The sequence below is a fragment of the Lissotriton helveticus genome, chromosome 1_1 (genome assembly GCF_964261635.1).
Source record: "Lissotriton helveticus chromosome 1_1, aLisHel1.1, whole genome shotgun sequence".
NCBI lineage: Eukaryota > Metazoa > Chordata > Amphibia > Caudata > Salamandridae > Lissotriton > Lissotriton helveticus.
Window position 1 is genome coordinate 1,424,935,474 of NC_136057.1, and position 27,106 is coordinate 1,424,962,579.

The following is a 27,106-nucleotide window of genomic DNA, read 5'->3' on the forward strand; positions in this document are numbered from 1 at the left end:
CTGCTGTTGTATTCAATGTATACACTGTGTTTCGTCCACGTGTCATGTCAAGGTCTGTTAGTTATGTTTCCTCTTATTCTACTGCTGACTTACGTTCAGTTCGATATTCTTATACGTTCGATGGTGTTGGACAATGGTCATGGGTGAAATGTAGTGACCGAGGTATTTTCGATGATTGGATCGGTTATGACCGTTGCCCACCACCATCTCAGTATATTTTGCTGTTACTTGGGCATGTGTGATTATAAAGCAGGGCTTGTCGATGTTCTTTCTGTTTCCGTCTTTACCTCGCCTAATGGCAGGGCTTGCCTACTTGCTTTGGCATGATCTTATGCCTTGCTGTATACTGCCTATGCTCTTTTTAGGGCTTAGATGTCTATTCTCCTGTGCCGCGGGCTCCAGAGCTTCGTCCGCAGCTCTCCCCTGCCGGCAATGATCTTGGTCCAACAGTGAGGTTCCTCACCGCAATCCTGGTGGCGCAATTCCTGGTGCCCAGGCTGGGCTGCTAGCGGGGTGTTTTTGTCCCGCTGCAGAGGTGAAAAAGCAGATAATTCCCTGCCTGAGCGCCGAGCCTTCAAGATGGCGGCTAGGTTCTGAGACGGTGCCCTACGCCGAGATCGGAGGCGGTGGACTTGAGCTGAGTGTGCGAGCTGCCAGGAGGGGGTGAGGCGTACAGACCTGTTTTGGAATGCAGTAGGAGCGGCGGTTCTGGGGACGAGGTTAATGGGTGCGAACTCCTGGACATTACGGCGCTGTGTTGCGCCAAGAAAATGGCATATGTGGCCTGTGGTGACGGGCCCTGATGGCAGCGGAGGTGCGCGGCAGACCAGGGAGGTGTGGTGAATGGACACCAGATGATCGGGAACCCGGTATGTGTGGACCATGTGAGGAGCGCTGGAGCGTGCGCTCTGTAGCTTGAATTACAGCGCTGAGGTGAGAAAGCACTGGGCCAACCCCACAGCGTAGGGAGTACTGAGCAGCAACTCTGCGGGGTGAAAAGTGGCTGCCAGACTGGGAGTGTGTGCCTGTTAAATTACACCGAGCGCTGGATAGGAGGACCACGGCAGATGAGGAGTGCGGCGCGGACACAGGGCTGTACTGGGGCACCTGTGACTGGCTAGTAGGGACATATCATTACACCCCTGAGCCCCACTGCTGCAGGAAAGCGTGGGTGGGAACACAGAGATCATTCGTTAAGCAGAGGGCTGGTCCAGAGAGCGTGGAAAAGTAGAGGCAATCCCGCTGCCTGTGCCGCGGCCCTGTATCATCCCCAGGGTGTGTAGAGCAAGCACAGGGAGGCTGCGGAGACGACAGGCAGAGTGACTATCAACCCTACAGTAAGTCTTAGTTTCCCAGTAACTCCAGGATGGGGGCTGCCAATTGATCTGTGACGATGCCCCCGGAATGAAACCATGAACATTATGCATAGCATGGAGCCGGATCAACATGGCCCATGCCCGGTGGAACTTTGATGGAACTTTCGATGGACCTTTAATGATGCCCCCTGGGTGGATACCAAAACAGTTTGTACTTACCTCAGTGCACGAGCAACCATGGCCGATTCCCGGTGGAGCTGGCATATGCAGCTGTAGAGGAGTCTGGCCCTGGTTTCACCCCCTCGGCCGTCACCTACCCAGCCGGTCATCTGACATTGTTTTCCTCGTTTCCCCTTGGTGTTTCCCTCCCTCCCCCTCCCTCCGTGATTCTTTGATTTAATTGATGCAACTATGTAACCTGTAACTCTGGGCGGATACCAAAACTGTTTGTACTTACCTCGGTGCACGAGCAACCTTGGCCGATGCCCGGTGGAGCTGTCATATGCAACTATAGAGGAGTCTGTCCTAGGTTTCACCCCCTCGGACGTCACCTGCCCAGCCGGTCATCTGACACTGTTTTCCTAGTTTCCCCTTGGTGTTTCCCTCCCTCCCTCCGTGATTCTTTGATTTAATGATGCAACTATGTAACCTGTAATTTTGGGCGGATACCAAAATTATTTGTACTTACCTCAGTGCACGAGCAACCTTGGCCGATACCCGGTGGAGCTGTCATATGCAGCTATAGAGGAGTCTGTCCTGGGTCTCACCCCTTCGGCCGTCACCTACCCAGCCGGTCATCTGACACTGTTTTCCTCGTTTCCCCGTTGTGTTTTCTTCCCTCCCCCTCACCTTCCTCTGTGATTTTTTGATTTAATTAATGTAACTATGTAACCTGTAACTCGCTGATCCTCATGTAAAGCTCTCTGATACCTCCGGGTCTAGCCAGCGCTATATAAAACTTTTCAAATAAAATAAATAAACGTCAACCTCTTTTGGGACTTGGGGAAATATCTATTTATTGTCTATATCTTTTTGGGCTTTACACAAAGGCATTCCTCTAACACTGCCACATATGTTCAATACTTCCCTGAAGAAGTGTGTGGCTCCTTAATAGGGCTATTTCCTAGGTAATGCGTGGCAGCTTTCTGAAGCGATAATCTCAATGAAGCAACACTCATGCCATGTAGAGGGGTCGATGTTGGATTCAGCCCATAAATAGAACTAAAAAAGACTATGTTATGTTGGATGTATTTATACAGCACACATCCTGACATTGCTATGGTCTCACAACCCATAATGGTTTGTTACCTTCCCAAGGTAACTTCTAGGATTCGAACATTGGCCAGACTCTTATTGGGTTTATGAGCTGTAACATCAAGAGTGCATTTGTTGGGATGGAAAAGTCCCCGGCATGGTAAACATATGCGTTCCCCTGCCCTGAGTGCCCAACTGTATGTATATCTGGTACCCCAGCTTTTTATTATGGCCATTTCTTTTCATGTACGAAGGGGCCTAGGCTTGTCCCTGACTATGATTGGTCTTGGACTTGGAGAGGCACACCAAGCTTACCCAGGGGACTTCTGGTCCTCCTGAGTATAGTGCATAATCAGTGGTGGCAGCATACCATATCTTTAGAAGCTTCAAAGTGACCAGACTGGGAGTGAGACCTACTGGTCCCACTTGTGTGAAGTTCTGTTATTATATGTATACCTAGAACTTTGCGCTGGCATTCAGTGTGTACGTCAAGAGCTTTCACGTGTGCAGTGTGTGTAACAAATGTGCAGTGTTGATGAGTGAATACTGAAGACAGTGGGATCCATTATGGATGCCCCCGTCCTGGCATAGCAAAGAATGGGGCATGAGGTCTGTTCTTCCACACAGTTCAAGTGTATTGCTTGCCTTCCTTTCCTGTGACTGGAGTGTGGAGATCCGGACACTAAAGCAAGGGCGATGACGACAGGGCTAGATTTGTGAGGTGAGGATGTTTCCAGGTCAGGCGTACTCTTTGTCTTTCTCTGATTACTCCTTCAGTTGGACTGATAACATCCAAGTGTGAAAACTCTAAACCTCATTGAACCTCTGCTATGGGTCAACCAAGTTGGAAAGTGCCTCAGTGCCACTTGCTGTGTGAAGCATCACTATTCACAGAAGCTGTTCCTGGAGAACAGACTGAGGTTAGTTGAAAGAAGAATCAGCTCAATCGGATTTGCAATTTAAGATAGTGGATCTGCATCCCTGCCTAGAAGATGTGTATATAAGTGGGACCCAAACCACATAATTTTGTCCTGGATCCAAGTTCTGCCTGACCAAGTAAAGGTGTGGTCCACAGAGTACTTCAATGACTTTTGCGCGACCCGGGCTGGTGTCTGCTTCAAAGGCAGTCTTGCCGAGGTGAGTGGACATCACTGGAGATCTGCGTTTTCTAATGGAGGAGCTGAGAATCAGCCACAAACAATAAGGAGCCTGCCTATCTACTAAAAGAGGTAAGGAGTCTGCCCGACCCTACAGGAGAGGAGTTTGCCTATCGAGAGAGAGACCCAGAGTGTCGCTTGAGACTGGGGGACATCCAGAGAGAGCTCACTTCCCAAGAGCAAACTGGGATTCACCCATGTGATATAGGGTCTATCTGGCCTCTCGCCAACGGCTCCTGGCAGGAATGGTTACAAACTGCGGCACCTTTGGCCCAGTCGGGGCTACAACTAACTTTGGCCCAATCAGGTGCTGACACTGCTGTAAATATTGCAGGCCCAGTCAAGGCTGCACTTACCTTTGCTCGGTAAGGGGCTGCAACTGCTGAGATTACTGTGGGGCTGATTGGTGCTGCATTTACCTAAGGACCTTTTGGTGGCTGCAACTGCTGAGACCATTGTAGGACTTATGGAAGTTTCATCTACCTTTGGCCTGGTCACGGGCTCAACTACCATTAATTGGCTTACACGTAGCTGCCCTAAGGTGATCCAAGGTGACTACTGTGGGTGGCTCTGCACCTGCACTGGAGCAGCAGCATTGCACAACTGATCTGAGTGGGCGTCACAATAAACGCAGCCCATGCCTCGCTTGACCAGCAGCCTTGAGTAATACTCCTGCACTGTGGCCCTTGCTTTAGATGTGCATAGTGCCCACCTGGACTACTTGAGAAGAGCGAGAAGATAAAATTACCTATCGATACACCGCAAAGTGGTACGATTAAAAAAGATCTTGGAATGAGTATGCATTGGATTGTCTCCAAGACACTGCACCTGAGCTTGAACTATATTTTATCTGAATTGCAGCAGCGGGCTATGAAGAGAGAGGCCGCCCAGGATAAACTAATAAAGAGCAATGAAGGAGTGAAGCACCACAAAGAAGGATTACACCCTGCAAAACTATCTTTTATTTTTCTGCAATTTTATATAGCACAAACTCGATCCAAAGGTGTTAGAGCACTTTACATCAGCACCAGTTACATTACACATTTGCTTATATACTGGAATATTAAATGAAATGCCAGGATCCCAGGATGTTGAGCCAGTGCTAAGAATTGAACCTGATTCTCCAGTTCCAAGTCACCAGCTCTGGCCGTTATGGCACATCATCTCCTATTTTGTATAACACATTGGATTGTGTGGTATTTAGTGCTACTGTGTGATTAAAGTACTTTCTTTTCCTGAAAAGACAAGCACGAGCAGGAAGTTGAAGCTATTGTGGCTGTTGGTTGACTTTTAAGTGCTAAGCTTACACTACTTCCCTGAGAAGTCCGTGACCCCTCTGTTACCCTGAAAGTCAAACACAGAAAGCACTAGTTTGGCCTAGTTTGCATAATCATAGTAGGACAGGTTCCAGGACACTAGTGGCAAATTACCTCAACCATCACAGTCTGAGCACAGTAGACCCTGTCTGCCCCATGGCTTCTTGAACATGGTCTGATAGTTTTTCTGATACTGTTGTAGTCTCTAATAGGTTGGTTTTAATAACTGATAGATGTATGTGTTACTGAGTTTAGTAGGTGTGGGCAGTTGTCTTGGCGAAGTGTTTAGCTGCTATCTGAGTAATTTGACGTGCCCATGGTATTGGGGACCCATGCTATCCATCTTCTGGCAAATCCAGGCTAAGTTGTGGGGTGAAGTTGATGGTAACACAATTAACTACCATTATGGTGATTATTTTATGATCCAGATAAACCAATCAGTGCAATCAGTGCTCAATTTTGCTCATCAATATAACGTGTTGTGGCTGGGGAAGAGATACAAAAACAGAATATATGTCTAAAAAAAGCATACATTTCAAAATGGTTACGTTTGATGCGGATTAGATGAAAGTAGTGGACTTGAGACACTATATAATCCTAGGTGTCTAGTGAACAATTGATGACACGACAGGTGAAAGCTGCAACCAGTGACATAAAAGAGATTGCTGTGGGACAGCTTTCTGCTGGAAAGAGAGAAACTAAAAGATCTTGAAGCCAGAATTTTAAAATATGTGGAGGACATCGTGTATAACTGTGTAGTCCTGGTCTTTAAAATCATTCTAGAGCCCTATCTTAAAGGCTGGCGGAAAAATGAAAAGTGATCTGGGGATCTCAGCTGAGATCTCTGGTACCAACTGACAAAGCTATTTGCACGGCTCTCACAGGTAAATAGTTTTCTACGAGTTCCATTTGAATTCACGAAAGTTTGTTATGCACTAGTTAATGATTAATTCACACAAACATTTGAATGAGAGTCTTCCACACAAACATTTTCATGTGAGTAACCACTTCCCATCCTGGAAAAAGTTAGAAATGTACCCCTGACATGAGAACCCCTTTGAGGTTGTGAAGGAGAATGAGCCTCAGGCTTCCAGGTGCAAATGTTTGAAAACCTTAAATCTACACACAAGTAAGATTGTAGACCTTTGGCTACAGATTAATTACTTTGTATGAGAATGGGCCAACTATTGGAACCGTACACAATGCCAACACCAAAATAATTCGCGCTGTGGCAGTTAATGGACTCCATATTTTCATTGCCAGCAGAGAGTTACAATGATTAGTAAGAATTTCCTGGGCCTCAGAAATAGGATAAGAATATCAGAGATGAGAGTGCTAAGCCACAGCCCACCAAGTGAAGAGAGGAGTGATGTCTTATTGCAGACTTTCTTTTCCCGGTATGAAAAGTGAGAGAAGAGGGCTTAAGTGTACTTAACAGCAAAGAGAAAACAATGCGTATAAGCATTTTAAAAAAACATATCTGTTACCCAAATGGGGCAGATTTACAAGCCCCTTGCGCCACTTTTGCTTCGCTTTTCCCATGTTAAAAGTAAATCTTCCTCATGGTTCATTCAACAGAGAAACCAATTGACTAACCCCGATGAATGGGGACTGTTTGTCAGACCGAGCGGTTACCCCTGCCCTGGTTATTTCTCACTCTTGCACTCAGATAGTAGACCACCTGGAAAATTGTTCTAAATAAGGCATTAGGGAAACTTCTCCACAAGTGTTTTAGCAGATTTCATTTCTGCTCCCATAAATTAAGAGTTCACTGCATTTCTGATTAAAAGAACACTTCTCATTTCCACCGGCTTGCAGTACGTAGACAATATTTACTTCTGTATGGGTGGGAGTGGAGGATGTGGTGGGGTGTAGAGAGAGAATGGGAGGAGAAAGAGAAAAATGAATAATTCATGCTTCCCTCTTACCAGAGAAAATTGCAACAAAGCCCTTAAGCATTTTAATATGCTAGAATTCCTAGCCATCAAAATTGGGTTTGTTGTTCGCGGACCTAGGAAAATCGGATGTGGGGACATGGCTCCAGTCATGGTCAAGCAGAACAGAATTTCACACAGAAATTCCACTCCGCCCGAATTGTAACTGGGAACCAAATTTGACTCTACAGCAGTTTGAAACCAAACGCGGAAACTACTACTTTGGAATACTTAATGCAGTTACTGTTTGATCTGCAATAATGTGGTCACCTTTAGTCTATTTACATAGGTAAATTTACACATGAGTAAATCTACACATGTAAATTTAATCTGAAACTTTGTAGCAAATGTTCTACTGTTTGCTACTTACCATTTCCAGGTCTGATTTACAAACTGCATTTTGTAGAATGTAAAGTAGTACTATGGTAGTACTATTTCGATATTACAAAAAGCAATTCAAAAACCTACAAGTAGAAATCTCCACCACCACTTCTATCTTTTGTACGGGGCAATCATAATACATTAACTTTACTACTTATTAGTAAATGTAGGAGGAACCAGATGGGGATCCTGGAAAATGGGAATGTTTACTACTAAATGGGAAGAGTTAAGGAGGGCTAAAGAGGGGTATAGGGAGGGATAGACAACTACCACAAAGAATAAGCCAATTCTAAATTTACTAGACCCAAATAGAAGTAAATGTACTCCAGCTCAGACCTGGAATAAATGCAGCACCACACATGGCCAGCCACTGGTACTGTAACATCCTCCCCCAGAAAGTAATGGAGAATGGGATTTAAATTACAACCCCATATGAAATGTTAAAATTAAATAATTTGTTACGATTTTTTTTAATATGATCTAATTTATAAATTTAATTTAATGCTAAAAAAAGTATATATATGTAAACAAATAAATATGTTGTGATAACATATTTAATAACCATTTTTTATTTACAAATGTTTGTAACTTTAATTATTAGAAAATTATTTAAATGATTTATGTATGAAACTTTTTGCAATTTAAAATACGTAATAAATATATATTCACATTTTACTTTAGGTGGGATTATTTTTTAATACGACCTTAAAAATACGATTGCATTTTAATTTAATATATTTAAATTATTCAAATATTTAGTTCAAAATCAGGTTAACAGCATTTTTGTTATTTTGTTCTGTGTTTAAAATAAATATATAAAATGTAATTAAATGAATAGATAACATTACATTTCTTTACTGGTTTTTAAATGTTTAATAAACTTTAAACATTTTCATTATACTTTACAATAGGGAGATCTCTGCCCTAGGGGCGGAGAACTTTGTCTGTGTGTAAAAATGTATTAGTTATAACTCTACTCTTGGAAATTTTCATGTAACTTTACACTTTGTAGTACATTTATACCCGGAAATGGGGAATAGCCAACCATAGTTAATTTACTAAAAGTGTAAGAGTAAATTGACATGTGTACATTTTTTTATGGTGAGTAAGCCCCACAGGTTTGTGAATTGCATTTGGTAGTAAGTAAGTAATACTACTGTAGTACTACTTTATGTGCTACAAAATGCAGTTTCTGAATCAGGTCCTATATGTTTACCTATTCATTCCTTTTACTTTTTTTAGCTGCTTTTACATTTTTTATATTTTTCTTCGTGGTACTTCAGCAATGACCCGAAACATCATACATCTTATGGCAAAAGAGGAGGAGTTTTAATTTTGTAAGCCTTGCTAACTATATCAGACATGTCTAAAACTCCTCCTAGCAGATTCCATATTTATTTGGAGTTGTTATAGAGTGTTGCTTGTCAAATTTGTTTTACTTTAGAATTCTATATGGCTAAAGTCTGTGTGAGGTAAAAAAATAAGAGTGGGTGTTACAGTCCACATAGTGATGGAGATCCTTGACTGATATTTTTGAGTGACTACCACCTAGCGTGCAGACTTTAGTTCGAAACAAGATAGAACACTTAAGCTGTTGGTATAAAAAGCAAAGGGTGTATGACTCTTCCATGTGAGACTAGAATTCAGTTCCACATCTAAAACAATAAAGTGGTTCTTTCAAAGTTATCCAGCACTGGTATCTTGAATGGATTCACATTCTTTCACTATTCCCTGTCGTCTGGCTGGGAATACTCAATATTCAATTTTAGCATAGCAGTAAACATATAGACTCAATTAATACAGAAAACAGCCATAGTCTACTTGCAGTCTGCCTACCTTATTATATGACAGTAACTCTGGCCAATGAAGGGCAGAGACACAGAGCTCAAGTTTACTTAGAGTATCCAACTGTCACATATTCGGGGCTCGTCAAGAGTAAATAAATTCTGGAACCTCAAAAAAGGGCAGAAGGGGAGGTTGCATGTGCATCTATGAGATATACAATCCTTTGAGCACTGGGTTTTCTATGGTTGGTATTACATGCTTGAATCTGTAGCAGAAAAGAAAAGCTGTAGGGCAGAATCAGCCTCACTTTAACCAGTGAGGTTCGGCAGCACTATCTGTCCCATGGTACACAGCTCTGGGTATACCTCAAAGCACTTGTGAGACTTCTTCAGGTCACTTCTTTGTAAAGGGACCTTAATTCATGCTGATAGTACAGAATGTTGATCTTATGACCGTGTGAGACTCCCAGCAAATGAGAAAGATTGAATACAAAAATGTCATGAACCCTTTCACAATCCTGGAATAGAATACAAATGGAAAATCCCTTTTCTTTAAGTATCTTGAAATAGCAGCCAGATGTATTCTAATGGATGAGGTAGGGTATTGCAGGGACATAGTGAGTAGAAATAGGTTTGCTGTTTGTTCCTATATTCTAAAAAATGTCCATTGACATTACCTACAGTTCTGAAAAACAGTCTTCTAGTGTATGCTGGTGCTATCAGTATTACTGTGCATGGCTGTCTCCTCAGCATTCACACGACTCAGGGGAACAGCAGAATTAGAGGAAGGGTACAGAGAAACTCAACAAACCAGCTCACCGGAAAAGCCCCATTCCAACTACATGGGTAGGTCCCTCTGCTCGAGAACAAGGGGCACTTGTTAGTCTGGTACACTGCAAACAGGTTCCAACTAGTTCCCCAGCACTGAAATATGAGGGACAGATGTTTGTTGTCATCTAATATTTGTGACTTCGGTTAGCTATATTCTGAGCCCACCAGGGTGGATGTTTGCACCCCTAGACACCAGCTTGGTTGAAATGTCCATATCTAGTTTCTTAGCCCAGTACTTTAGGCACTGAGCTTCCACAGTCAGAGCCAGAGACCTTGTTCCTCCCAGTTTCTGAATGTAAAACATGATCATGGTGTTGTCAGTGCACTCACGGGAGGAAAGCCTTGAGGGCTATCCTGACAATCATGAGTTCTAAAAGGTTGATGTGCCTGGGCCCTTAGACAAATGAGGTGAAGTTTCTGCATTCCAAATTTCCATGCCAGCAGGCAAGCGTCTTCTGTAAGACAGACTTGAGACATGTAAGGGCAGGTGATTGAAAAAAAATTGGAAATATATATTTTGTGGCTATTATATTGTGGTAAGAATATCAAGCACAAGAATATTGTGAAGGTAAGTTTGGGCAAGCAACGTTTTACTAAGCGTAACTCCACATATGTGTACCTTGACATTATATATATCTTCAAGATGCATAAATGTGCCGTTAAGAATACTAACTCTATATGCACCTATTTGCTCCTACCTTATCAATATTCTTATCCTCTATATTTTGCCACACATTATTATTGTCCTTGATATTCTGTGATATCTGTGAAAATGCTGTCACAATTCATTCACCTCCAGAACACTTTCCTCAATAGTGGACTGATTGTGATGTGGTAGTACCAATCCCCATCGTCTTGGTGCCATTGCATACTTAGCTGTTCTTGACTATGAGAAGACAGGTGAACGTGTTTGTGACCTCTCTCGGCAGAGGGTAACCCTTTCTGTTTTTTGCTAGTACTTCTGTCACCTCGAAATATGATATCTGTTAAGGGAGCAGAGTGGACATATTGGGGGCAAGAGCTGGGCCTAATACTGACATTTGATAAATGGTCGCCTGGCACACCAAGGTAAATAAGGCAGGCCTGAGGGTCCAGTCGCCAATGTAACCATAATCAGTAAGATCTCATCTCACCAGGAACTGGTGCTATGCAGTCAGTGAATATTGGTGGAGTGTCTCTGAGGTCAATGAAAATGGCCATGAACTTGTATCGCTGTCCATCTACCGTGAAGCAATTGTATTTTCTGTATGACAAACGGATCAGGATGGTGAATTAAGCATTCTGTACGTCAATGGAAGCCAGGAAGGCACCATCTCTGATAAAAGGGGAGGTTTCCTATAGAATTAACAAGTGGTAACACTGTTTCTTGAGATATTTGTTAAGCCCAAGCAAATCTACTTGTGGGCACCATTCTCCATATCTTTTATGCAGAAGACAGAATCTTGAATAAGATCCTTGACCCTTCAGTACATTAGGTTCCGTTTCCATAGCACCATTTAAAAGCAATATGAGGACTTTGGTTTTAGTTCCAGCACATTGAGCCTGTCTGATGTAATTTTCTAGCAAAATGGTAGAAAAGATTGATGTCTCAAAACAGCAGGTCAAATGGGAGTGAGATGATGAAGAGTGTAGGGCATGCTTGTGTTTGAACTGTCCTCCAGGTCTCCTTTGATTGTACCTGTTGTTTGACCTATTTATGGCAGCTCATGTTGATTATGGAATGAGTAATATTTTAACCATCAATACTGGTGGTAGTTTCGAAAATTACCAACCCGAGGTTGCTAGTCACTCTCTTGAGATTAAAGTTTGTAGCTAGAAATTCCTTGGTTACATTGCAGTTTCTGATGATCTTGCTGTCTCTGTGTCAGACTTTATAATCTGCAGACTATAGATAACTTGCTTCCCATACATATTGTCTCCTTTAAAAAGCATGTCCATAATCCTACACAGGGTTTCAGAGTGAAATGATGTACTCTTATATGATCCAAAGTGGCATAGGATTGTGGCATTCCTTAATTGATAGAAATTAGCTGTTGGCAAGCCCATGAATGCAACGACTATTCGAAGAAGCCAAGCCCTCCTATAGGACAACTTTGGTTTGAAGGCCGTACTCTTCTGGAAGTAGTCTATAAGTGGTCTTGTGTCATACTACAGCTGTTTTTAACTCCTCAATATAGGATTACTGAGGCACTGGCACTTTTTACTGTGCTCGCGACAAACGTTTAGCACTACCTTGCAGCACTCCTCCTTCTCTGCAAATCAAATTGAGGTGACCCAAGAAGGAAGAAAGTTGTCATGAATGCACATCTGAAGGTTTCTGACAGGAGAGCAGATTCAAAGATATGTGTTAGAAATCTTGTGATTTAAGTCTCTGTGGAAAGTGTGGCTCAGTGGCTCTCAATCACATTGGCCAGACCTCAGGTCACATAATGAAGAGGATACATCAAAAGTAGCTTGGGGATATTTTCAATATTCATTGAGTTTATAAAAATGCCCCTATGTAAACATCGACCACAGAATATGCCCAGCGCCAGCCAGATGATGTAGAATAATTCAAGCATGTGCATCCACCTGTGATTTGTAAAGAGAAGACTATCCAATCTTGGACCTCATCCTCACATATGTATATTATATTGAGGTACCCCTCTTTAGACATTCATACTTGACAGTCACCATCCAATAATTTGTATTGTCTCCATTAGAAGACACAGGATATGTTATCGGAACTGGAAAGCAGTATGTGGAAAGCATGAGGATATCCTCAGGCTGGAAATGCTTCCTACTTTCCTGTACAAAAGGGACAGACACTGCCGTATATAAATAGAAGACACTTGCACAATATCACAGCAGATAGCTGAGTACAATAAGGCCAACCAGATTGGCACACAATTGCAGGGAAAGCCCCAAGAGTTAGGAGCAGGAATGGAGTTTACAAACAAGTTATGCATGCAAGGAAGAAATCAGCAAAGAGTGAAAACATAGCGAAGAGTGCGGAAGATAGACCAATGCCTTACAAAGCATATAGAGCATGCACCAGCATGTAAACTAAAGACCAAAATAAAGAACTAACACGGACAAAAAAACATGAAAGACCTGACAACCACAATGGAATGTAAGAGTACGAGAGAGTGCAGAGGAGTGTGTGAGGGAGGGAGATCATATAGAAACGTGTGAGGAAAACCTAATTTGAGAGAAGTAGAATGCATATAGTCAAATGTGAGCAATAGAAATTGCAAAAGAATGTGAGTAGAGGAAAAACATAAACAAGTTGTGAAGAAACCAGAATAAAAGAAGTAGAGAGAAATCATAAGAATAATGTGTGAGAAGCAGACAGCACATCGAGGCAGATAACACAACAGAACATGTGTAAAAGATACACCAAAAGAATGTTTGATGAACAGAAAGCACTAAGGAATGAGTGCTAAAGAGAATACCAAGAAATGTATTATTGACAGAATTCACACAGGAAGGACTGCAGAAAAGAGCACAAAGGAGTATGTGTAGAGGAGAAAGTACACAGTATGTAGTGCAGAAGAGAGTACAAACATAAAAATATCAAAGATACAGAAAGCCGAAAGGAGCTAATGGTCAAAAGAGCACATAGAAATGTCTGTAAAACAGAAAGCACACGGGAATTAGTGTGGAAGAGAGTGTAAAAAAGATCTGAGGAACAGAGCACACAAGAATAAGTGCTGTAGAGAGCCAAAAGAAATTTCAGAAAGCAGAAAGAAATGTGTGAGGAACTTAAAGTATAAAAAATGCATTTGATAGAGATCATGACAAGTGTTTGAGGAACAAAAAGCACAACATAATACAAACAAAACATACGGCATATAGGAAAGTGTGAGGAAAACAGCATACATTTATGAGGAATATAGTGCACCATGGAATGTGTGAGAAAAGTGGTATAAAGTAACATGTGAAAAATAGAGGCAAAGGAACATGTGAGGGATAAAGCTCACAAAGGAAAATGTGTGAACAGAGAGCACTAAGGAATGCGTGAGGATAAGAGAGAGCACAAAGGAGCATGTGAGGAATAGAAAAATCATAGTAACGTGTGCGGAAACAAGAGAGACCAAGATATGGTACATACACTGAGATAATTCCCACGAGGCCGCACGTTCCTCCTCTGTCACAGCCATACAAGACGGAGCACACAAAGTGTAAATATAAAAGCAAAAAATAGGAGACCAAGAGACAAGGAATGAAGGGAACAAATAAAACAGGGAGGTGGGAGGAGAAAAGCCAGGGAGGGAAAACAAGAAACACAGGATAACAGGAAAAAAAAGAACAGAAAATATTCAAGTTAACAGCCAATAATAATAAAAAAGAACATAATTAGTCACACATCACAATATTAAGACTAGTTTGTTAAGAAAACAAAAATACAGAAAAGCATATACAAACACAAAGGTACAAAACAGAAGAAAGGTCAACTGTACAGATAGGGTAAGACGGGTACACGAAGCAGGGCACATTTTCCAAGCTCAGTCAGCTCAGATCACAGTAACATAATCAGGGGCCAAACAAGAAAAGTGCCTCTGTAGCCAAGTTTAGACAGTATATGAGGCTCACTGTCAAGTGTAAGGGAGGACATTGGGAATATTTCCTCAGTTAACAAATACGACATGGTGTGATAGAAAAAGGTAACCATGGACTAGTGTCTCGGGCAATACTTTTCCAGATGAGGGGCTAGCTGTACATTGTGGGCGTGGAGGGCACCAGGAGAGGTCCCAAAATGTAGGCTTTTATGGAATAGCTCGATCATGATACAAAGGCACTATGAAGGATTACTGTGTCGCTCATTTGCCTTAATACCAGTTCCTTAAGGTTTGAGAGACTCATTCCAAAGGTAAGGAGGAATTCTCTCACAAAGTAAGGCAGACCTGTTCTTCCAAGATACAGCAGGTCTGTTCACGCAAGGTATAGAGGATATGTTCTTCCAATATAAGGCAGTTATCTCAACTAAAGTATTGCAGACTTGACCAATTCATGGAATGATAGACCCAAGGTATGGCAGACTTTTTCACCTCGTAAGAGCTGTCTACCTCTCCCTCAACAGATGCTAGACCTCTCGTGAAAGCAACGCTCTCATTCAGACAAAAGGTTCCCACATGTGCATATGTTTCCTCGCATAACTCTCATTCACATGTTGCAGTTTGCGCACCTTTTCTGGAGCACCACAGAAGTAGGAACTTATTGCAAAGCACTAGAATTTTGTTAGCACCCTTACTGAAAACCAAACATATATTACCCCGATAAGTATGCAGGGCATTTATATAAGATGAACAAGCTGGGAATAAAATATATGTTTAAAAGTATAAAATAGCAGTATAGGATTGACAGCACTCTTGTACCTTTTGATTATTTACATAAGTCTCAGCAGCTGTAGCACAAGTTACTACTTGTGTAACGATATATCTGTAAGAGACATTAGTTAGTGATAGATTCCTTACCTTAGAATATCCCCAGGCGTCAGACTGGATCCGGAATTTTTTTTTACGTAGCAATACCCTTGCGCGCCGGCAGGCGTCGTCCGCGGCTCCGCGTCTGTCGTCGTTAGCGCCGGTCTGACGTCGTCGGAGTACTTAGACGCCGCCCTCGCGCGCTTACGCCAGTTCTGATACACAGCTTTTCCGCGCCAGATACGCAGAGCCATGATAGAACCAACACTGGTGCCATGAAACTAGGGCCCTGAAAGGGGATGACCTTAACCCTAGATATCGGTTCGCACTACGGGAAGATGGGTGGGTCGGTAAGGAATCTATCACTAACTAATGTCTCTTACAGATATATCGTTACACAAGTAGTAACTTGTGCATCTGAAAGAGACACATTAGTGATAGATTCCTTACCTTAGAATAGATACCCCAGCAATACCAACCCCGGTGGTGTGGGTCTGCGAACCAATAATCACACCAGAAAGTCCTGGAGGACGGAACGGCCAAAGAAGCCATCCCTCCGGACTTGGCTGTCCAGGCAGTAGTGTCTCGCAAACGTGTGCAGCGAGGCCCACGTAGCTGCCTGACAAATGTCCTGCAAGGGCACTCCTCGGCCTAAGGCAGTCGTAGTCGCCGTGGCCCGAGTGGAATGAGCCCTCAGCCAAGGAGTAACACGCCTGGATGCACAAGATGATCCACTGAGAGATGGTACGCTTGTGCTCCGCCCGTCCTTTCTTGGCGCCCATGTAACCAACAAAGAGTTGGTCATCCACCCGGAACTGGCGTGTGCGGTCTTGATAGAATGAAAGCGCACGTTTTGGGTCCAGACGATGGAGCCGCTCTTCCTCTTTAGAGGCATGCAGAGGCGGAAAGAAGGTGGGCAAGGTGATGGACTGCCCGATGTGGAAGGCTGTGACTACCTTGGGCAGGAAAGAGGGTCTTGTCCGCAACACAACCTTGTCCTGATGGAAAGAAAGGAAAGGAGGTTTGAAAGAAAGAGCCTGGAGCTCACTCACTCTCCTGGCAGAGGTGATGGCAACCAGGAGAGCAGTCTTTAGAGTAAGAAGACGGAGAGGACAGTTATGAAGTGGCTCAAAGGGAGCACACATCAGAAAGGTAAGTACAAGGTTCAAGTCCCACTGAGGCATCACAAATGGAACAGGAGGGAACATGTGTGTGATTCCCTTCAAAAACCTATTTACAATTGGGGACTTGAACAAGGATGGCTGATCAGGTAGCCTTAAGAAGGCGGAAAGGGCAGAAAGGTAGCCCTTGATAGTGCCCAGAGCAGAGCCCTGCTGGGCAAGAGAAAGAAGGAAGAGGAGAACCTCAGAAAGGGGTGCAGAGAGAGGATCCACAACCTTTGCTGTGCACCATGCCACAAATCTGTTCCACCTGCAGGCGTATACCGACTTTGTGGAGGGACGCCTGGCTGCCAGAATGACATTACAGACTTCAGGAGGCAAATCAAATGGCCTAAACTGTCGCCGCTCAATCTCCAAGCTTGTAGGTGGAGACTGGACAGGTTCGGGTGGAGGACCGTCCCCTGCTGCTGCGACAGAAGGTCCTCCCGAAGAGGCAGACTAATCGGGGGATCGACAGACATGCTGAGTAGCTCTGGATACCAATACCTTCGTGCGCTGTACGGAGCCACAAGGATAACCTGGGCCCGGTCACGCCTGATCTTCTTCAGCACTCTGGGCAGAAGTGGTATAGGTGGAAAGGCGTACATAAGACCGCAACTCCACTCGCGATGAAAAGCGTCTCCGAGCGGGTGCCGCCTTGGAAATTCCAACCCGCAGAACTGATGACATTGCGCGTTCTCTTCTGTGGCGAACAGATCTAACCAAGGCTCTCCCCACTGCTGAAAAAGGCCTTGCGTCACGTCCGAGTGCAGACACCATTCGTGATCCATCATGCACCGACGGCCGAGTTCCTCCGCCCTGGCGTTCAGAGAACCTGCCAGGTGTTGAATCACCAGGGTCACGCCCTGATGTTCCAGCCACTGCCAGAGGCTCAGAGCCTCCTGGCATAGGGTCCACAACCCCACCCCGCCCTGTTTGTTGCAGTACCACATGGCAGTGGTGTTGTCCGTGAACACCTGCACTACACTCCCCCGGACAGAGGGGAGGAATGCCTTCAGTGCAAGCCGGATCGCCCGCAGCTCCAGAAGGTTGATGTGGAGGCGGGACTCCGCAGGAGACCAGAGGTCTCTGATCTCCACCTCTCCCATGTGCCCCCCCCCCAGCCCTGGAGGGACGCGTCCGTCACAACTACGTGCTCCGGTTGGGGTAGGGAGAGGGATCTGCCGCTTACCCAATTGCGGTCCGTGAGCCACCACTGCAACTGTCTTGCATTGCCCTCCGAGATCAAGACATGGTCGGACAAGTTGCCCTGATGCTGATGCCCTGATGCTGGGCCCACTGAAACTTCAGGTCCCACTGCAGAGCCCGCATCCGCCACCGGGCGTGATGCACCAGAAGGATGCAGGAGGCCATCAGCCCCAGAAGCCGCAGCGTCAACCTGACCGAGACTCGGGATAAAGGCTGAAAGATTGGAATCAGAGCCTGAATATCCCGAACCCGCTGTTCGGGAGGATAAACCCGAAACTGCGCCGAGTCGTGAACCGCTCCGATGAAGACGAGCTTCTGAGAGGGACACAGGTGTGACTTCGGCACATTGATGGAGAACCCCAGCAGGTGCTGGAGGTCGGCCGTAGTCTGGAGGTGGCTGACTACAGTCTGGGGCGAGCCCGCCTTCAACAACCAGTCGTCGAGGTAGGGGAAGACTGAAACCCCTAACCTGCGCAGATGAGCTGCGACCACCGCCAACACGTTCGTGAACACCCGTGGGGCGCTGGTAAGGCCGAAGGGGAGCACGGTAAACTGAAAGTGCTCGTGGCCTACCGTGAACCGCAGGTAACGCCGGTGGGCCGGCAGGACGGGGATGTGAAAATAAGCATCCTGCAAGTCCAACGCTACCATCCAGTCTCCAGGGTCTAGGGCAGCTAAGACCTGAGCCAATGTCAGCATCTGGAACTTCTTCTTCTGGAGGAAGCCGTTGACGTTCCGTAGGTCCAAGATAGGGCGTAGGCCCCCATTGCCCTTCTTGGGTAACAGAAAGTAGTGGGAGTAACAACCACACCCTACTTCTGGCCCCGGAACGCGCTCGATGGCCCCCTTGGCCAGAAGGGCCGACACTTCCTCTTGCAGAAGTTGCAAGTGATCCCCCGACACGCGGTGGTATTGCTGTGGCATGGCTGGAGGGGTCGCCTCGAAGGGGAGGGAGTAGCCCCTTCGGACGATTTGCAGCACCTACCTGTCTGACGTGACAGTGCGCCAGTGGAAGAGGTGATGGCGGACTCTGCCTCCCACTGGCGTCACATGGGCCTGAAAGCATGGACTAGGAAGGTTTTGAGGCAGGTGCTGCAGGAGAAGGTGTGGACTGGTCTCGCCGTTGTCGGCGGTTTCCACGGCCGCCACCGCGCTGTGTAGAAGTCTGCGGCGCGTGGCTGGCAGCACGTGTGGGAGCCCCCTTCCGTGGCCACGAAAGGAGCGAAAGGCACCCGATTGCTGGCGTTGGACCGAGAGGCCCAAGGACTTGGCTGTAGCTCTGGAGTCCTTAAAACGCTCAAGCGCATGGTCTGCCTTGTCGCCAAAAAGGCGACGGCCATCAAACTGCATGTCCAGGAGGGTGGCCTGGACATCGGCCGAAAAGTTGGCGGACCTCAACCAGGCGTGGCGTCGAACCGCCACCATCGTTGCCATCGCTCTGCCCAGTGAGTCCGTAGTATCCAGCCCACACCGGATGGAGTAGCGCACTGCATCTCGACCCTCCGCAAGGGCTTGGGCAAGTTTAGCCCGGACCTCCTCCGGGCATTGTGGCAGCACATCCGCGACCGTGTCCCACAGGGTGTGGGTGTAGCGGCCCAAGAGGCATGCGGTATTGACAGACCGCAGTTCCAAACTCAGGGACGAGAAAACCTTCTTTCCGAATTGCTCGTACCTCTTGGATTCCCGATCGGGCGGAGCCGTCGGGAACGCAGTCTGGGAAGTGGAGGCCTGGATGACCAGGCTCTCGGGGGTGGGACAAAAAGCAAGGGTCGCCCGGGCCGGGCGGTAGCGTCTGGCCACAATCCTATCCACAGGCTGACCTGTAGCGGGCTTGGACCAAGTGCCCACAAGAACGTCACACAGGGCCTCATTAAAGGGCAGCAGAGGCTCATTGGAGCATGCCTGCGGTTTAAGAACCTCAGTGAGGAGGTTAGTCCTCACGGCCGCGACGGGGACCGTCAGGCCCAAGGCCTTGGCTGCCCGCATCAACCCTACACTGTAGGCAGCCCCCTCCTCCGTAGCCACGGCGGGAGGGGAGACAAATCCAGTGTCTGGCGAAGTGTCAATACCACTGGCCTCCCCAAGCTAATATGTCCAGTCCTGTGGAGACTGGCACTCCTGTGCCAGAGGGTCCATAGACCCCTCCCAATCACCCTCATCACCCATCTCCTGAAGTTCAGGGTCAACGGATGGGGCTGGTTCGTGGAAATAGAAATCTCCAACCGACAAGCGGCGCCAGGGGTGACACCCGCTGGGCCGGCGAGGTCGTGAGGTCGACCGGCGACGACCCGGATCCGGAACCAGATCCAGTGAGGGCCTGCGGCGCCGGGGCCGAGGCACCAGGCGGCGTCGGAGCCGAAGCACCACGGAACCCGGCTGAGGAGGGAAGGACCTCATGGCCATGAGGTACCGCTCGACCTCCTCCGGCGTTGCTTCGTGCCCAGGGACCTGCAGGTGTGAGGCAGGATGCGGCGCCTGCGACTCCGTCGGAGCCGCATGGGTGGTGTCACCCGAACCCCCGGCCGCGTCGTGCGAGCGTCGGGGTGGCTCAGAGAAACGATGATGTCGCTCCGACCTCTCATGCCTCTTACCTGAGGAAGATCCTGACGACCGATGCCGACTACCGGAGCTACGAGGACTCCGACCCCGCGACCGGTCCTTCGACCTCATGTGAGACCGGGACCTGGAACGGCGCGGGTCCGACTGCCGGAGCTCCAGTCGCTTGCGGGACCGCTCCCGGGGCAGGTGCGGTCGTCGTGGTCGAGGCCTAGACACTGAAGGCACCGGCGATGGGGGTCGGTAACCGACATTAGTCGGTCGCACCTGGAGCATGGTTTGACGTCAGCGCGCGAGGGCGGCGTCTAAGTACTCCGACGACATCAGACCGGCGCTAATGACGCCGACGACGGACGCAGAGGAGAAGTGTGGCTCAGGGGTTAGAGGCAGCAGACCCGGAAGCTGAGATCGGTCCTGGACCAGGGTTCAATTCCCCGCCTCGGCGGGTCTTGGGCTAAAAATTCCACAGACTCGATAATTCTCGCCCCGGTGCCTCCTCGACTCACGGGTTCACACTCTGCGACTCTGGGCAATAGCTTGCTTAATCTCCACAACGGCCCCTCGCGGCGGGATGCCTGACTTTCACCTTGTGGATACCCTGCTATCTCACAGGGGAATACCAGGAAGGGTTCCCTAAGCAAGCGCCGGGAAACCCACTGCGGGTAGCTGTGCGCTATATAAGCTCAACTACACTACAGAGCCGCGGACGACGCCTGCCGGCGCGCTGGGGTATTGCTACGCAAAATTTCCCGGATCCAGTCTGACGCCTGGGGATATTGTAAGATAAGGAATCTATCACTAACATGTCTCTTTCAGATATAGAGTAATAATATATGTATGGTGAACAACTTGGAAACCCACACAGTAGGCATATGCATAGATCTGTAGAATCTACCATTGATCAAACCACTCACTCACCCAACTCTAGGCCTTGAGGTGTCTGGTAGTTTTCCTTCTCTATAACTGATAATTGACCTTCATCAGACACCTGTATGAGACTCTGTGGCCAATCAGCAAAATGGTGGCCTCCTAATGTTGAGCTGTAGGTGGAGGTCGCTCTGTTTCTGGTGGTTTGAGAACTTCAATTCTGTGTCCTGATGCGTGTAGTGACACAGTAGCATTTTCCTAAGGTTGTTGGGAAGGCAGAGGAGCACGTTCTGCATGGAATCTTGTATAATAATATGCCATTATATGGCACATGTCCTTAATGAGGTCTACAGGCACTATCGTCACAGGATGTTCTCTACAGACCTCAGACAAATTTCATAGGGGTCATAATGGCAAGCGCAGTGTGCATGCCCATCCACCTATTCCTGTTGCTGATATCACAGGTAATTTGGGTGACAAGATTGAGGTTTGTGCTAAGGGTAGTACCCTAGTTCTTCCACCATGTCCTTGCACTTTATTTTGACCTTCTCCAGGCTAAATGCAGCTCCATATCGGTCAATAGTCTGACTCATCTTCTGTCTCTGTTTCGAGGACCTTAGCAGGTGGTTGGAGAGGTATCATGTTAGGTGAGGTGTTTTCTGGGTGTAGTTCTGTAGGCCGCTTGTCTTTTTGAGCCTTATGTCAACAAATAAATTGTTGACGGTGTCTTCATTGATGGGTCTCTTCTCAATGGTTCATACATCAACAGGTCATTGAGGGGGTAGTCAACAGTCAAGCTTTAAAGCTCTTCACATATCACTTGGATGCTTTTTTTCTGCCAAGAGAATTGAGAGCTTGATCCAGATTTATCTCTTAAGGAGGCTTCTCCCCATCTTTATTTGTATGTAACCACCTCAAGTGTCTTCCCTCAAAAAGGATCAATTTAGATTATTTTTCAGTCTAGGTATTTTCCCTATCCTAGACGAAGAGGTGCAAGAACTTTACATATAAAATCTAAGGAAAGGATAAAAAAATGTTTTTCTTCAGTAACATAATGAGTAATCTGTTTGAAATCAGATTAAAGCAATGGGACTCCCTTCTCACATGATATGCGGTGAGGATAGGGGCAATCGCTTCAATGGCTGAAGTTCGGATCTTTTAATATGCTACTAAGGGACACTGTTTGTACTGCTATTACCAGCGTATTGTAGGGCTCCCACCTTGAGGAAGGGAAATGATACAAGCATGTGAATCTATGAAAGATACAACGCTGGAGAAATAATGAAATCTAGTACTCGTCTTAATTAGAGACTTTTGCTTAGTTATTATACTCACTATTACTGTATGTTAATTGGTTAAGGTGGAAACGGCATCCTTACACCATGAGGTAATGGCAGTCTGTGCAAGGAACAAAAAGTTCCTAGTAAGTCAAACGCAATCAAGAAAAATCCTGTTGGCTCAATATTAATAGCTGTAATGAAATTCAGTGAACAGTAACATGGTATTTTTTTCGCGTACATTCTTTTTCAGAGGTATTTAGGGTTACACATTTAAATAAAATTCAGAACATGAAATCTTACTTTATTTATGTAGTGATTTTTGGAGTGAATTACAACTGGTATCAAAATTCAGGAATGTAAATTATACATATGAAGTTCGAAAGGAGTTACTATAATGTGGCTGTATTTGAAGGAAATATGTATTTATGTTTTATTTTGTGATTCGTTGTAAATTAACAATACAATTATTTTATTAAAAATAGAAATCCAGAATGGATAATTGCACAACAAATTGAGACCATGAAGATGCTCATTGAGTTTGAAAACAAAATTAAAAATACTGATGTGGTTTTGGATTTTACGTGCTATTATTTAGCCCAGATGAAACAAATGAACTTTGCAATTCACAGGTTCTTAAAGACTGTTTTAATTGATGGAATGAACCAATAAATGAGTGATTGTGAATGAAGGTTGGTTTCAAAGTGCTAAGAAAATATAAATTTGAATTTAGATTGCATATCCCTCACTTACACTCCTAGCAGAAGCATCAAGTGTAGTGCTTGAAAAATGCATACAAGTTATCCCTTTGCAGCAGAAATACAGAAGGCTCTGATTTGCTCATACTTGGAGGACATAACTGAAGCAATCCTATATTTTACAACATGCGCATAGACATTTGCAAGAGGATTTGACCTGTGTAACGAATATCAATGTTGCCTAATCTCAAAACTTCCCTTTTCTCAATTTACCCACAAACCCAACCCTTTTCTTTAATGACATGGCATCTAACGTCTTCCTCTTTTTCGTGAATTCTGCATCGTTTGTTGGCTACCAAACAGTCAGAACATTATTGTGTTTGTATAACTTATTGCATATTTATATATTATGTAACCACCGTTATCCAATTATAATTGTTGTGTATTTTTATATAAACCAAATCTTCCCACACTGTATCTATCCACTGTTAGGGCATGCACATACTGTTACGTTCAATTTCCGCAACGCTCCATCTTTTCCTTTTTGTAACATCCATGCGTTTCCTTATCTTTAGCTCATGTTAGCTTGTTCATTTTTCTTTGCTATGTAAAGCGCCTGTTGCCCCTCGGGGTTAAGTCCACTCTATATAAATACCAAATATATCTTATTAAAATAAATACACTATGATATCCATTGCAGCATGTTGGTCTCGGAGCCTGATTACATGCATCAACCAGGGAGGTTGTAAAATTGGTCAGAGCAACAAAATTCCAACTTCCTCTCGTGGTAAAAAGGTAAAAAAGATCTAACACCTATCATATGAAGTTATTCCTTGGCTGAGGTCATATGATGGAACTTGAAGAAGACCAGGAGATAGATTTCCTCAGTAAAATGCTAGTGAGACAACACCTTTAGAGAACTGAGGAGTAAAAAGAACCACAATGACCTTATGGAACTAGTGCAATTTTCAGAGGGAGGAAAAGCAAAAAGGAGATAGATGGGTTGCTTCAATGAATCTCAGACACTGCTAATTATACTTGGCTGAAATCCAGTTTTTTCTCACTCTGCCACTAAAACCAGAAACCTTGCTAATGAAAATCTACCTGAGTCCTATTTTAGTAGGAAAAATGTTGGTGAACTGAGAAAAGGAACTCTGAAGACCTCTGAAGAACTCAGAATAGGAACAAAAAACACTGCTGACTGGTTTGTTCAAAAGCACACATTGCCTGTTGTTCGCTGATGCACATTGTGGAAGTAAAGTTACCCAAAAGATCAAGTTACTTACCTTTGGTAACACGTTATCGGGTAGAGAATCTATCTAGCCACAGATTCCTTACTTTAAAATATCCCCAGGTATTAGAGTGGATCTGGAAGACTTTCAAGCAGAACCCCGGCATGATAGTAAGTGACGTTGTTAGGCTCTGCGTCTGCGTCGTCCGTGCCGGAAGTGACATGTGCAGTACCTATATAGGCCCCACCTCAGCACGCTGACGTCAGCCACTTTCGCGACTTTCCACACCAGGAGTGCAGAGCCACAATGAGCACTGACTACTGCTGTGACAAACTAAGGCCTTGACAAGGGTATCCCTTACACCCTAATAGGTTCACAGAGCGGGCAGAATCGGTAAGGAATCTGCAACTAGATAGAGTCTCTTCCAGATAAGGCATTACCAAAGGTAAGTAACTTGTTCATCTGATAGTGACTTCGAGCTGCAGATTCCTTACATTAGAAAAGATACCCACGTAATACCTCCCTGGAGGTGTGACTGCGAAGCCAATTAAATCAGAAAGCCCGGCCGGACCAAGCAGGCGAAGTACCATAGTTACGCGGACGATACACAACTGTACATGAAGATCCCCTCTTCAGATGACATTAATACTCCTAATGAAGTGTTCCAAAAAACTGAACTATGGCTAACATATAACCATCTGTTAATAAACTCCCTCAAATCCGAATTTCTCTTGATTACACCCCGCAACCAAGAGACCCTAATGCAAAATTGGATCAATAATATCTCTGCACTTAACTGCTCCTCGCACATGCTTGACTCTGCTTGCTCCTTAGGTGTCACCCTGGACAAAGTTCTAAACATGCAAGGGCACATCAGTGCTACTACTAAGAGTGCCAATCATCAGCTCAACACTCTCAGGAAAATCCAATCTTTCCTACCTACCGAGGACATCCAGTCAGCATTCCAATCCCTTGTTATTTCTCAAGTAGAATATGGCTTGGTTACCCTAGCAGGGCTGCCCAAAGCAAGGTTAGCTCCACTTAGAGCTACTCTGAACGCTTCTGCCAGACTAATCACAGGCTCCAGAAAACATGATCATGTTACACCTGACCTAATTCAACTCAACTGGCTTCCCATTGAAGCAAGGATCCGCTTCAAGATTGCTTGTCTGACACATAAAGTTATACAATGCAATAGCCCAGTTTACCTGGCAAAGAAACTCGAGCTCTCTGGTTCCAGTCGAAACTTAAGAAGCTCCAATACCTTACTCCTGAAACCATCCAAATTCAACAAAAAAAGAACCTACAATTGCACCTTCTTAGGACTGGCTCCAAGAATCTGGAATGCCCTACCGACGGATATTAAAAACAACCCCTGAACTGCTTCATTCAAGAAACAAGTCAGATGGCTACTTTTGGAAGGACTTCAGCAGCAATAGCTTCTATGTCCTGTAATAATCACTTCCCTTGAGTGCTTGACATTCGTTTTACTTTGTGTATTGTAATGTATCCCTGACAATCATTTTCTCTATAGGGGCTGAAATATGTACTCGATTCGAAATGTACTGTACTGTTCTTAGGGCATAGTGCGCTGCTTAAACTGCACAGCCTCGTCTAGTGGGGTCTTCACCTGGTTCCTCCTATGCTACCTATTGTACTTTTTAACCGTCTCCTCACGGCAATGCTAATTGTGCTCTTTGTACAACGCGCAGTTACCCGTTCTGGGTATTGTTCGTGCTTAATAAAACTTTTCAAATAAATAATAATGTCTGGTATTCTTCAGGGTCCAGCAACCCCTTTCATTCCTCACTGAGTCCTAACCCATTGGAATAGGGCTCAGGCTCCGATCTAGGAAACAAAGGTCCTGCCAGCATCAGAGTCAGCATCTGTCTCCCTGTTGGAGTCGGGGATCACAAAGGGGATGATGCTGCTGGTGGGCGGCGCCCAGAGTGTCAGCATCAGGGCCGGGGAAGGTCGAGATGGTATGACCGGCGATGAGCCGGATCCAGAAAAGGATACCTTGGGGACCACTGTAGCTGGGGCCGGAGCTGTCGGTACAGAACCAGATGGGGCCCCCTTCAATCTGTGGGGCCTGAAGGCGTGTCAACCATTTTGGGGCCTCCCAAATATAAGGCACATGGCAGCATAAAACTCTTAGAGTCGGGCCTCCTCAAATTTCACAGGACTATCGCAATTTGCAAAATAGTGAAACTCAGGTGGAGGGTGGCTGCTTAATGTCATTATTTCACACAGTGCTAAAGAAATCTGAACTATGGTGGCAACAGGAGGTCAGGGTGCTGAAGTTCGGGTCTTATTTAATGACTGATTGGGCTAGTAGAGTGAATGATTGTTTGGTGTGAATGTCTTGATACTGCTTTTGAAATACCACTGTGCGGACCTCATGGATAATGATTCAAGCAGGCAAATCTGTGATAACCCAGTGCTGGAGAAATTCACTTTTAGCTGGCGGTGTGTCTTGTTTGGGTTTGAGAACAATTCTGGGTGACCATGCAGGAGTCTAGTACCCTTTTCTAAAGCTATTATGTTGTGTGCACCCACCCCACTCAGTGAACCACACTGAGAACCAACTTGACAGCAAATGTGGTTGCTGAGTTACTTAGGAAAAGACTTCTGTGTGCACAGGCGCATTTGACTGGTAAGATCTGTGGATATATGTTAGCGTTCATGGATACGATATTTGTGAGCTCTATACGAAAACAGTGACGTTT

General features: G+C 45.4%; 1 protein-coding gene across 1 annotated transcript in view; it reads right to left on the reverse strand.

The window, feature by feature from the left end:
* Nucleotides 1-27,106, reverse strand: part of CACNA1A (calcium voltage-gated channel subunit alpha1 A) — a 1,120,700-nt gene that overhangs the window by 93,383 nt on the left and 1,000,211 nt on the right. The window contains exon 44 of the mRNA XM_078685323.1: nt 14,067-14,102. Coding sequence (XP_078541449.1) covers nt 14,067-14,102 — 36 coding nt within the window. The remainder of the gene's footprint in view (nt 1-14,066; nt 14,103-27,106) is intronic.